General features: G+C 43.3%; 1 protein-coding gene across 1 annotated transcript in view; it reads left to right on the top strand.

Moving 5' to 3' along the window:
* BTBD16 (BTB domain containing 16) overlaps nt 1-12,882 on the top strand; it is a 44,436-nt gene that overhangs the window by 24,227 nt on the left and 7,327 nt on the right. Inside the window, exons 10-11 of the mRNA XM_059730345.1 lie at nt 9,240-9,331; nt 11,981-12,063. Coding sequence (XP_059586328.1) covers nt 9,240-9,331; nt 11,981-12,063 — 175 coding nt within the window. The remainder of the gene's footprint in view (nt 1-9,239; nt 9,332-11,980; nt 12,064-12,882) is intronic.

Below are 12,882 nucleotides of genomic sequence, written 5' to 3'. Positions count from 1 at the left end.
TGGAGAAAAGGACTGTAGTGTGAACTGGAACTCCCAGAAGCTTCCATGGGAGTGGAGGGATGAACCGTAATGTACACTACAGCTCCCAAAAGATGGCAGGGGGCAGGAGGAAGTGGAAGGAGCAGCATCAGAGCATGGGTCACTGCAGCAATGAGGGAGATGCATGGCTGAGACTCAGAAGAAGCAGCAGAGCTAGGACAGAGTAGCAGCAGCAGTGGCACTCAGTTGTGGAGCCCAGATAAATGGCAGTTAAGCATTTTATGGGACCAGGGACTGGTTTGGAGCCCTCTGAAGTTGTGGGAAGGTTTACGGTTGTCAAATGTATATATTGCAGTTTTAGTGTTTTCTACTAGTTACTTGTTCTTGAGTGATTTCAACACAGTGGACATGTCTATACATGCTTTTTTGTGCATCTAAACTTAATGTGCATTTGCCTAATGCACATTAAGTTGATTTAGGCACACATCTTCAAGGTCACATGCTTCATTAACACGGTGTGCCAACCGATTTGGGACTAAAGGTAGTCTACACGTGTGTTAGTCTAAGGTTCGTCTACACATGCATTAAGGCGGTTTAGCTATTCGTGCCTAAATTGGATACCTACTATTGCTATTGCAGCTATCCAATTTAGGGGCGAATAGCCTCAAATTGCCATTTTTAAGGTGCATTAAGAGTGCGCACATGTAGACCTGCAACCTTAATGCACCTTAAAAATGGCTAATGCACCTTTGGGTGTGCCTACATGCGCTGATTTATGTCACTGTTTACTCTCTGTTACCGAGATCCTAAGCATATGTACCTTAAGGTTAATGTTTATTTACTTGTGTCTGCCCCCCTCTCCTTAACCCATTTGCTTGTGATCCTAATCCCTAGCATCACCCATATAAAAGTGGGAACTTCCCTTGCTGGCTCCCTGTGCCAGTTCCTGGGGTTGTAGGGTTCAGTACAATATGTTGAAGTTGAGTACTTTGTGTTGAAAATTTGCACTATTCAGTCATGTTTTCTTGTGAGGCTTTGGGGCAGTTTTATTTTTCCTTCTGTAATATGGAGATATGCAAAATCTGACTTGTACTACTGAGATAACTTGTACCAATGTCATCTTTAAATTTTTTTTGGAGGGTATTGCCCGTGGCGGTTGGGGGTGGGGAGAAGGGAGTCAAGAGGGGGAAATTTTGTACAGTGTTACAGACTGCCATGTCTCTGTTTCCTTTCCAAGGCTGATCCAGTGGTCATTCACACATACACAGATTCCCCATTAGAAAGGAAGCAGTTACTAATTGTTACGTGTTCCAGTAGTTGAGCAGTCTTCTCCCTGACCCCTCAGATCCCAGTTGCTACTCCCTTACTTTGTGTTCCCTTTGCAGGGAACAACCAGTGACACACACAAACCTCATATTTCAGGGTTGGTCATTAGAGCACAAGATACACAGAGACTATTACCAGGGCCGTTAGACTAGGTTGTATTACTACTATTCAGAGAAGGTTTTAGGTCACCTTTGCTCACTAGTCCAAGAAACTGCTATGAGCTCAGTCAGTCTGATGATCAACTCTAAGATAACTTCACTAATTGAAAAACAAGCCTGTTTTCAGTCTCTTGATTTTTGCAGCAGATATTTCAGATGGGCTAAGAATTTGTTACAAAATTAGAAACTAATTAAAGCCATGGTGTAGGAGTAACAATGTATATAGCTTGTGCAAACTATTTACAGGAAATTAAATATTTATGGCTTCTCCGTCTCATTTCTGAACAAGCCAATTACTTTTGTCTTCCTTTTCTGAGCATTAGCAATATGTAGAAAAGCATATTGCCACTCTAAGCAATGCTGAGAAAAATGCAGAATTTTTATATTTAAGGTTCAGGCCAGATGTTGCTAATAATTGAATGTGCTATAAATGCCATATGGGGCAGTGGTTGCATCTACATGTGCAATTAATTTGAAGCAATAAACTCCAGAGCAGTTTGAGCAGGAGTAAACTACTCCCAGGTGCAGCATCTACACATGCACCTGGGACAGCAGCCGGGGTAGAGCAGTTTAAACCAAGCTGCCCCTGCCCTACTCTGGCCCAGGCTACGGGTGGCAGCATCTGGTGGCAGAAGAGTTGACTGTGGCACAAGGGTGCTGAAAATGCAAAGCCATGTGGCTAGGCAACAGGCAGGAGTCTGGCCTCTGGCTGACTGGGCACAACTTACCTCTGTAGTCAGTGTCTACACGTACATTTAATCACAGTTAATTGCTCCACCATTAGATAGTACTGTCCCTGACAGTGCTATCTTACAGTGGTATTAATTACTTTACTGCAGACCAATACTGTTGCACGTGTAGACAATGATGCTTTACTCTGAAGCTAATTAGTCTACTCTGCAGTAAAGCGCACATGTAGATACAGCCACTATGTACTATATTACAACCTAAACAAGGCTACAATAAAAGAGAATTATTAAGATTGCAAAGTCAACCACTCAAACATTAGGAAATGACAGCATAAAACTTGTCTGTCTTGCTTGTGCATATGCATTATGATATAGTCTTTGGCTGCCTATACACATGCTTGAAGGTGGAGGGGGTGGGGGTGTCTTAGTTACAGCTGTCCCTGGACAGCCACTTTAATTAAAATGACTCACTGTCATGTGTATTAAGCTCCGGAACTCTAAAGCAGGAGCAGAGTTAGAGTTTAGTTCTCTAGCACTCCGCTACCTTCTTCTCAAAACTAGCCACTCTTCCTGTCTTGCTACTATATCCTTCTCAAGTCATGCGACATGTGAGGAGAGGTCTGACAGACAACCTGTTATCCTTTACTACACAACCCTGATTCACTATCACATGACCCTGAACCTGTTCGTTGAATCTCTTGGAGGAAACGATAGTCTGTGATCGTAGAAATGCTGTGTTGTAATGTATATACACAAGGGGACTGATTTCAGGCTGGACAGCCAATCTTAATTGTGGCATTTCCTGATATATGTGTAGCTGATGCTGCAACTGTAAATAATGTTCTTTGAATGCAGCTTTTTGTGTATAATTTCCTTTGTGTCTGATCACTAAAGAGTTGTTTGAGGAAGCTTCATCCTATAGTTAAGGCATGAGGGTGTGTTCAATCCCTGCGTGATCTTGGGTGCGGTCTCCTGCCTCAGTAACATGGCAAGAGTACAGATAATCTTTCTGGGTGCCCATACACATGTAATGTGCACATTACAGCACATTGGAACAGACTCAACCAAGTCTGCTGGAGCGTGGTAACTGCTGTCCTCCAGCCAACTCCAGCATTACATGTATCAGCATCCCTGCACTAAAAAATGGCAGTGGGGGTGCTTGAATTAAAGCTTGTTGAATGCGCTTTAGTTCAAGTGCCCCCATCACCATTTTTTTAGTGCAGGGACACTGATACACATGATGCTCTGGGTGCTTTAATTAGAGCGGCTCTCAGACCTGCTCTAATTAAAGCTTACCCCCCCTCCCACTCCTGGAGCACATGTATAAATGCCCTCAGTTACTCAGTGTCTGTCTTATCTATCTAAATTACAAATTATTTGTGGAAGAACCTGGTTTTATTACAATGCTTAAAGCCAATGGGCCACGATCTCAGTAAGGGCTCCTCATCACTATGTTAAAATTTAATGTGCTACTTCTGCCTGAAACTAATTTAACTTAATCATAGAACAAATTTAGTATTTTTAGAAAATATCTTGGCTTTCATGAATGTTCCTAGAAAGCTAATGAATAGGAGTGCTGGAACACTGAAAAATGAATTAATTTTACAAGTCACCACAATGTTCATTCTTCTCATGATTCATTCAGACCTAATTTTATAAATAATACAAATTATATCTGAAAGTATGTAACACCTTTCGCCAGCATTGCAAAGCACTTTGCAAACACAGGGAAATACAAATCAAAGAGAAAAGTCTTTTGACCAAGGTAATGGGGGTGAAACCAGGCACAAACCCAGAAAGTATTTTGACCAAGGAAGTTATTTTGACACAGGGAAATACAAATCAGCTATGAACCCTGCTTTGACAGGCCCAATGACCTTGTAAGACAGCCTGCAGCTATTCTGCACAATTTGAATACAGAGTTTGCCAGGCCATTTCTGTTGCTACAGCAATTGAAGGAGGTCATATTGCAAGGGGAACCTTGGGTACTAGTCAGTTTTAACTCTGACTCATTGTGTACCCTTGGATATATTAGCTAATTGCTCTGTGCCTCAGTTTCTTCCTCTGTTAGATGAACAGATTTCAAGAAGTGTTTAGACTAAATTCAAGATTTAACCCATTTATTATTTTATTTTATTTTATTTTGGTTAGGTCATTTTACGTTTATTAACTTGAGACTTGCTAAGAATTTTGAAAAGGCTGCATTTTTCAGTCTGGCTTATATCCTTATTAAATGTGATGCATGAGAAAGTACAGAGAAAACAGGCAAGTCTGAAAATATGCCATAGCAAAAAGAGGAAGAACGGTTATCAAACACCATCTCTTGCTTAGCCTAGAAGGGAGCAATTGCAGCCCAGGCAGTTGCTTCTAATGCATATGTGAATTGTCTGTTTGCAAAATCCTTTTCTTACCAAGGTAGATACTGCTCACATGCTATCCTGTAACTGAAACTCATAGCTGTTTCCTCTTTTAAAAATGAAGTGGTCCATAACTGTTGCCTATGGACAAAACAACTTCTAAGTTCCTTTAACATTCTTTGAGCTGTGATACACTAATGTGGGAGGCCCAGTCATTAGTACTGGGTGGCTGTTTGCTAAGTGTGGGCGTGGGGGAAGGGATGATTATGTGTTCTTACCATCTTCAGGCCTGAGTGGCAAGAAATACATTTCTAATTTGTAAAGACCTCTTTATGGAGTCATACTGACTGGGTTGAAGTAAATGGCAGTTTTGAGTGCACAGTAACTCTGAGCGACAAGCCACTAATATTTCACTTCATAGCTTCCTTTATGAGTTGCGGTTGCAAACATTGACCTGCAGATCTGCACGTGTTTTCATGGCAGTGTTGACACTGGGGCTGCTTGAAAAATACATAATCTGAGAGCAATGTATGGGAAGCTTTGCTTGAAAACAAATGGCCAGGTACATCAGAAATCAAACACAAGTCCACATCCGCTGCCCCACCCTTGATTTGCTTTCCCTTAACGACTAGTTGTAAAATATAGAGAGAAATGCAATTTCAGTTTTAAAGTACCATCTAAGTCCTCTGGATAGGTAGCCAGTTCTTTGACAGTTCTGTTTAGTCTACTGTCACTATGACTACTTTTCCTCCTTGGCACAGTATTTGTCCTGGAGTATTCATTTCCTATTACTTGTTAAATAAACCAAGTCACTAATTAAGCATTATAGCTAGTTAGGAGTTACTGGATACCTTTGAAGCAGCCTGCACCGACTAAAAATAGGCAAAAGTGTTACAAATCAACTTTCAGGTCTCAATCTGTGTTGCTGGCTAAGAAATCTCAAAAAGTAACACAAAAATTACTTTTTTTTTCTTCCCAAAATTACTTTTTAAAATTATTTACCATGCAACTTACCATTAGTGACCAGCTGTGCATTCTATCCATGCTTGTAATAATTCCTGCTTTGTAATGCCATAGATAAAGAGAAAAACAAGTGGATACGAGAGCAGCAATCATCTTAACCCAAATTCTTCCATGGCTTCAACCCCACAAGGCCTCACTTAATGAAAAACTCTACAATGGCCTTCCTTAAAAGAAGGGCAAGATTTGGTCCCATGTGTCGCAGGACACTACGGTGCCCTGCTCCTTTAAAGAGCTGAAACTGCTAGGGGAAGAGCCCTAACAGTGAGTTGGGAGCCCCAGCTGCTGTTTACCAGGACAGCCAGAGCAAGCTGGTGGCCCACACCTGCCAGCAGTCACCTGACCGGAAGGGGCAGGGCCTGGCTCATATATAAACCCTAGGGCTGAGGCTAGGAAGACAGTTCCCTGCCAGCAGCCAAGGGGGAAGGAGTTCTCCTGGTGCAAGCAAAGGGGAGAGGCCTGACTGCAGGTACAGCTTCTGATACTGTTGAGGGACAGAGCTCCCCCGATGTGGCTTGAATGATGTTATAGCCACGTGACTTGAATTTATGTTATAGCCCAGGGGCTTGTGTTTTGTTTGCTGTTGTATAAGACTGGTGGTTTGGGTGAGGCTATTTGGGGGAGGAGGAGGCCTCACTGGGGGCCCACGGTAGCATGGGGACCCCGGTGACAGAGAGGCATGGCATTTGGGGTGCACAGACCCCAGCGCCTGTGAGGCGCAGAGCGAGAAAGGGCTGCGGAGAGCCCAGGGAGAACAAGGGGGCCAAATTACAACAAGGCCTAGACCGGACAACGTTGGTACCATCTGTGAGGCTTGGGGCATGGTAAAGGGGTGGTTGGAGCCATGCATAGCCCATAAGGCTAGGGTGCCCCAAAGCACCCATTGTGACATCTGTTTTGAAGCGGGATACACCAGAGGTCCGCAAACCCAGGGGGATCCAGAGAATCAATCAAGACCATGTCCAAGAGGACTTAAAGGCATCTTCCCTATTAATCATTATATCAAAGATGTGGCGGGTGAGAATAGAGGGTGTCCATTTGGCCAACTTGGCATGGTAAAGGGGCCTTGGGGAGATCATAGCTATCCTTCAGGACCCCATCCCGTGACACCATGTCCTAGAACTAACTAAAAAAGTATGAAAGAGGATAGTAAAACTGTCCATTATTATAGTAGTTACAATGGACCCAGAACATTTGACACTTTCTTTACATTTATTGTAGGGTTTCCAATAAAATTTTATTTAATGCAAAAGTCCCCCTCATAAATTATTATTAAGCTTTGGGAATAACAAGAGTTTCCTTCTGGGAAGGCATTAATGAAGACATAGATTCTAGATGTTGAGGAAGAAAGTTGAATCAGATGTTAACAGTGAGTTGCTAAGGGAAAGGTTAATGCATGTTTAGAGTGTTCAAAGCAGATATAGAGACAAGGAAGTACTGATACCATTGTACAAGTAATTGAGAAAATTGTGTTTAGAGCACTGTATTTCTGGTCACCGATGTTCAAAAAACATGAACTTAAACTGGAACAGATACAATGAAGGACCACTAAAATGGCTGAAGGAATGGAGATCTTGCTAGAGATGCACCAATGCATTGGTCCCATATCAGCAATTGGCAATCGGCTTTTTTTGGTTTTTGGTGTGGGGGGGGGGGGGGAGTTGGCTAATGTGGGTGATTAATGTGGCCGATAAATGCCCCGTGCATGCGCGCAGCCACAGTGCAGCATGCAGGCAGCCGGGTCTGGCTGGTAAATCTGTTGTGAGGAAAGGGGCATGGGGCAGATGAGGCCCCAGCAGTGAGGGAGGGAGTGGAGCTGGGGCTGGGACAGAGGCAGGCGCTGCATAGCTGGGGTGGGGCATGGGATGGAGCCATGAACGGCTCATCCAAGGGGCACAGGGAGGCCAGCTCCTACTGCTGCATGCACCTCAGGAGGGCATGAGTGGTGTGTGCCTCTGTATCTGTGTGGGGTGAGGGTGGGCTGCTGCTGGGGGGGTGCACTGGACTCTTCCTGGTTGGGGGCTGGGCCAGCCTATGTTCGAGGCGAGCAATGGTGGTGCTGGGAGTGGGGCATTGGGGAGGCAATGGTGCCTTTTGGGGTGGCTGCAGCCCCCCTGTAATCCCCTCCCAGTGCTACCACTACCTGCCCCAATCATAGCCCCAGCCCAACCCCTCCCCACTGGGAAGAGCTTGGCACCACTCCTGGCCCCAGCCTGCAGCAGGAGCCCCCCCTCACCCTGCATTCACATCTAGGACACGCACCCCGCCATGCCCTCCTGGGGTGCAGACAGCAGCGGGAGCTGCACTCTCCTCCCCATGCCTCCCCAGCTCCATCCCACACTCCACCCCAGCTGTGCAGCACCTGCCCCTACCCCTGCCCCAGCCCCAGCCCCAGCCCCACTTCCTCCCTCACCGGATCTACCCTCCCCCCTTGCCCCTTCCCTTGGACACGGCTCTCCACGCTGCTCAGCTGCATATTGGAATTGGATTGGTATCGACTGATATGCCTTGCTAAAAACTGGCGATCAGTATCAGCCCAAAAAATCTCTATCGGTGCACCCCTAGATCTTGCTTTATGAAAGAAGATTAAATGAATTTAGCTTAGCAAGAAAAAGATTAAGGGAAGAGAAATAAAGGGAAGTTTTGGAATGGTATCTGAACCAGGAGACCTGCATCAACCTTTAAACTATAAGTCCATGTTCACAAATGGTGTGGACGTTTGGCTCCCATAGGACAACTAGCAGCAGCAAACTTTGTGCTCTGACTGGGCAGGCTCCACTTTTGAGCAGTGCGCGCTGACCGTGCATGCGCTGCTCCACTTTTTTTCCCTCTGCTCCACTGCAGCACAGAGAACACCTGAATGTGTGGCATGTGGCACCGCAGATGTGTTTGCGGCACCACATACCCCACAGCCACACTTGTCTGGATGTGGCCTAATAGTCTTCAGCCTTGAAAGATATTTTGGGTCATTTTGAGAGATTTTAAATATAATATTCCTCGCTTGCTAAGCTCTGCACATCTGACCTCATTATGTTAAAAAGAGCTATAGAATTAAGGGATAAGAAAACAAGGAAAGAGAAAAGGAAGTTTTTAAAACTGTCCAAACTGTTTGTTAGGTTTGTTTGACAGGGAGGCTGGCAACAGTGGCTTGACCTGAAAATGCTTAATGTGTCAACAGGAGTTTGATATGGGTTGAGTAATCTTGTTTGGATTACAGCTCTTGACTCATGAAAAAAATAATATTGGTGTCTTGAGCTAGCCCTTGCTTTGATCTTCCTTGAGTAAGTTACACTTTCCAAATGCTGAGACACTGCATGATGTTTTCACCTCTTTTTGAAAGGCAATAGTCATCTGAAGCGAGCTGTTATGAAACTAGTTTAGTACATGGCCAGTTTAGACTTTGTTTGAACATGTAGAATTTGGTGGCAGTATTCAAATCCAGCCACCAGTGCACAAGTGCAACTTTGGAAAAAAGGTCACTAGGAATTTTACATTAAAAGTTAATGAGAGGACTGGGGAAAAAGTTGGAACTTTTAAATCTTCAGGCAGTAAAAGTGGCTTTATTAATGTGTCCAATATTCTATTTGAAAATTAATATGTAAAGAGGTGCATTCACAAAAACAAAAAATTTAAACAGCTATATTTAGAGCATAGATAGGGAATCAGCTTGAGGTTAAGTAAAGTTTTCTGCTATTTTGTTTTGTTTTTAGTTTACCCAAGAGATGTTCCTTCTTGGAAAGGGATATAGGACAGCGATACATAGCTATTTTTCAATCCCTTCGTTTACACGGAATCACTTCAAGTAAGTTAAAGGTGTGTTTGTGTCTGAAGAAACCCTGTCTAACATTTTTCAAACATGCATTTGAAATCACACTAACAATTCTGTATGTATAAAAGTCCTATATTGGTCAACTCTTCATCTACCTGGTTTACAGAGGCATATATTTCTTTTGTTTACACACAAAATATATAGGAATACCTTAAAGTGTATTTTTGACAGTCTGGCTCACTTGTCAGAGTTAGAATCAATATCTATCCCTAGTTAATTTTTGATATCCTTGAAATGTGCATTCCCATCAGTATTCTTCCTGTAAAACCAGTTATAGATCCAACAATGCAAAATAGACCCACATTCTACTTCAGTTCATGAATATTTCCAAAACAGGTGTAGCTATGCCCTGCTATTAAAACCAGTAATAATATGTCCTTATTTCAGAGCTTTCACATGCATGTGCACATAGCGCCCTAGGAGGAATAAATGTACAGAAATAGAAATAGGAACAATAACTGCACATTTGGATGACAATGAATGCCAGAGACAGAATGCAAAATGATGTGTCAATCTTGCCCCTGGCCCCTATGACTATTCCTAGATACCCTGCCATAGATACTCCTTACAAAGCATCCTTCCATGGATATTTTCAGAATCCGGAGCAAAACCCATGACAATGTCATAACTTCCATACTTGAATGAAGTGTAATGCTGAATCCAAGATATATGATTTAAGAAGGCTCTCTTACTCTTGGAAGCCATCTTTCATCAAAGGCAGACAGTGACGTGGAAATACAACACTGCCTGAAACGTGCGAGCGCAGCCTTTGGATGCCTGAGTAAGTGTCTTCTTAAATCATGACATCTTTGCTGAAATGAAGCTCTTGGTTTATCGAGCCATTGTCATTCCAACTCTGCTGTATGGCTTTGAAACTTGAACCACATACAGAAGGCATTTAAAGAGCTTGGAAAAGTACCACCAACAGTGCCTTTGCAAGATCCTTTGGATTAGCTGGGAGGATAGATGCACAAACATCAGCGTCTTAGCCAGAGCAAATTCCAACAGCATTGAGGCCATGATCATCTAAAACCAACTTCACTGGACAGGTCATGTCGTTCACATGCCTGACTCCCGCCTTCCAAAGAGAATCTTTTTCTCACTGCTGAAAGAAGGTTAGCAGAGGGCAAAGAAAGCACTTCAAAGACACCCTGAAAGCAAATGTTAAGAGGCGTAACATTGACATCAACATTTGGGAGACCCTTGCTCAGGACCAACCAAAATGGAGGAAGGCTCTTTGGAAGGGACCTTAATACTTTGAAACAGCTCATTGACAGGCAGAAGAGGAAAAGAGGAACAGACAAAAAGAACATCCAATGCAGCAACACAGTGCCCATCCCTCCTGGAAACACCTGTCCTCACTGTGACAAGACACGTGGATCTAGAATTGGGCTATGGAGCCACCTGTGGACTCACTATTAAGATCCTTTGAAGACGATCTTACTCGTTCGTGAATGATCACCTGAGTCAGTGCTGATGCTGAATCAGCACACCTTCTGGGGGCTACCTCATAAAACATGAAAGCCTTCTAATTATAGCTAAGTTATTCCTTCAGCTGAATTATAGAATCATAGAAAATTAGGGTTGGAAGGGACCTCAGGAGGTCATCTAGTCCAACCCCCTGCTCAAAACAGGACCATCCCCAACTAGATCAATCTAGACAAAGCTTTGGCTGACCGGGTTTTGAAACCCTCCAAGGACAAAGAGTCCACAACTTCTCTGAGTAACCTGCTCCAGTGTTTTACTACCCACCTAGTGAGAAAATGATTCCTAATATCTAACCTAAACTTTCCTTGCTGCAACCTGAGACTGTTGCTTCTTATTATGCACTGAGAACAATCTACCTCCATCCTCTTTCAAACTCCACTTCAGGTAGCTGAATGAAGGCTGCTATCAAATCTCCTCTCAGTCTTCCCTTCTCTGGACTAAATAAGCTCAGTTCCCTCAGCCTCTTCTCATAAGTCATGTCCCCCATCCCCTTCACCATTTGTGTTGCTGTCTGCTGGACCCTCTCCAGTTTGTCCACACCCTTTCCATAGTGGGGGACCCAAAACTGAACACAGTACTCCAAATGTAGCCTCACCAATGCTGAATAGGGGGGAATAATAGCTTCCCTTAACCTGCTGGCAACACACCTACCAATGCAGCCCAGTATGCTGCTGGCTTTCTTGGCAACAAGGGCACAATGTTGATTCATATGTAGCTTATTGTTTACTGTAACCCCCCAGGTCCTCTTCTGCAGAGCTGCTGCTTAGCCAGTCAGCCCCCAGCCTGCACTGGTGCATGGGATTCTTCCGTCCTAAGTGAGGGACTTTGCACTAGTCCTTGTTGAATCTCATGAGATTCATTTTGGCCCAATCCTAGGCCTACCCTCCAGTGCATCTACTACTCCCCCCAGCTTGGTGTCATCTGCTTCTGAAGTGACAGGGGCTTGTGATTTTTGGTGTGAGAAATTCCAGGCTTGGGTTTCACAGATGGCCGAATGTCTGAGGTACTGATGCACTGCAATGTCTTTTTTGGTCTACGCATGCGTGTTGTCAGTAATAGACCTGTTTTACTTCCTTTTACTATTACAACTTTATTAATTGAACATCTTCTCTCCTTGCATCTCCGTCCACTAAGGTAAGCATCTAAAGGATTTACAGAAGATTAACTTCTTCCCACTGCCATGGCTGACACAGATCCTGTCCAACCATTACCATGCAGTGAGTTGGTATACTTTTATACACTTGAAAAATGGGAAATATGTAGTATATACTTAGCTGTTGTAGTTCAGATTATTTTATTTTTACTTGTATTTTGTTTTGAGGTAGCTTTTCATGGGTCCAATCAGGATTTGGTCCTCACTGGGCATGTCTATACAAGATGCTACTGCGCAGTTGTTACTGCTCAGTTATTTAGTACTTGTTCTAAAGTGTTCAGTAACTGGAATTACTGTGCAGTAATGCCGGCAAATGTCTTTTAGGTGATGCTACTGCACAGTAGCCTAATAATACTGTGCAGTAGCATATTAGCACTATCCATGCTATGATGTGCTACTGCACAGTATTTTTCAGCTACTGTGTAGTCATCTCATGTAGATGCATGCACTGTGTACAGAAACTTGTACAACAGGGAGTAGGTGAATACCTCTGCCTTGAAAAAGCTTGTAGTCTCATTTCCTTGAATTTCTCCTACTTGAAATTGCTTTGTCAAACTTTGCCTTTGAGCTGAAGGTATGATAGAGGAGAGTATGGTATGTTGATGTAAAGGGAAAGAGAAATGAGGAATGAGAAAAATAATCTGGATTATATAGATGAGTGCTACATGTCATTGACTGTCTAGCCATGATTTCTTCATTCTTCTGTAAGTTTTATGAAGAACTGTGATTTGACCTTCCATATATATATATATACACACACACACACCCCCAACTACTCTTTTGGAGAGATGCTATTACCTTTAACAATTTAATGGATACTTCTATTGTTTTGCTATTAGTATGCTTTTCACAGGTGGAGTGAAATTCAGATTTTGTGTAAGTA

Source organism: Alligator mississippiensis, chromosome 6, assembly GCF_030867095.1.
Source record: "Alligator mississippiensis isolate rAllMis1 chromosome 6, rAllMis1, whole genome shotgun sequence".
Classification (NCBI taxonomy): Eukaryota; Metazoa; Chordata; order Crocodylia; family Alligatoridae; genus Alligator; species Alligator mississippiensis.
Note: the sequence above shows the minus strand (reverse complement) of the source record. Positions and strands in the feature narration are given on the sequence as shown.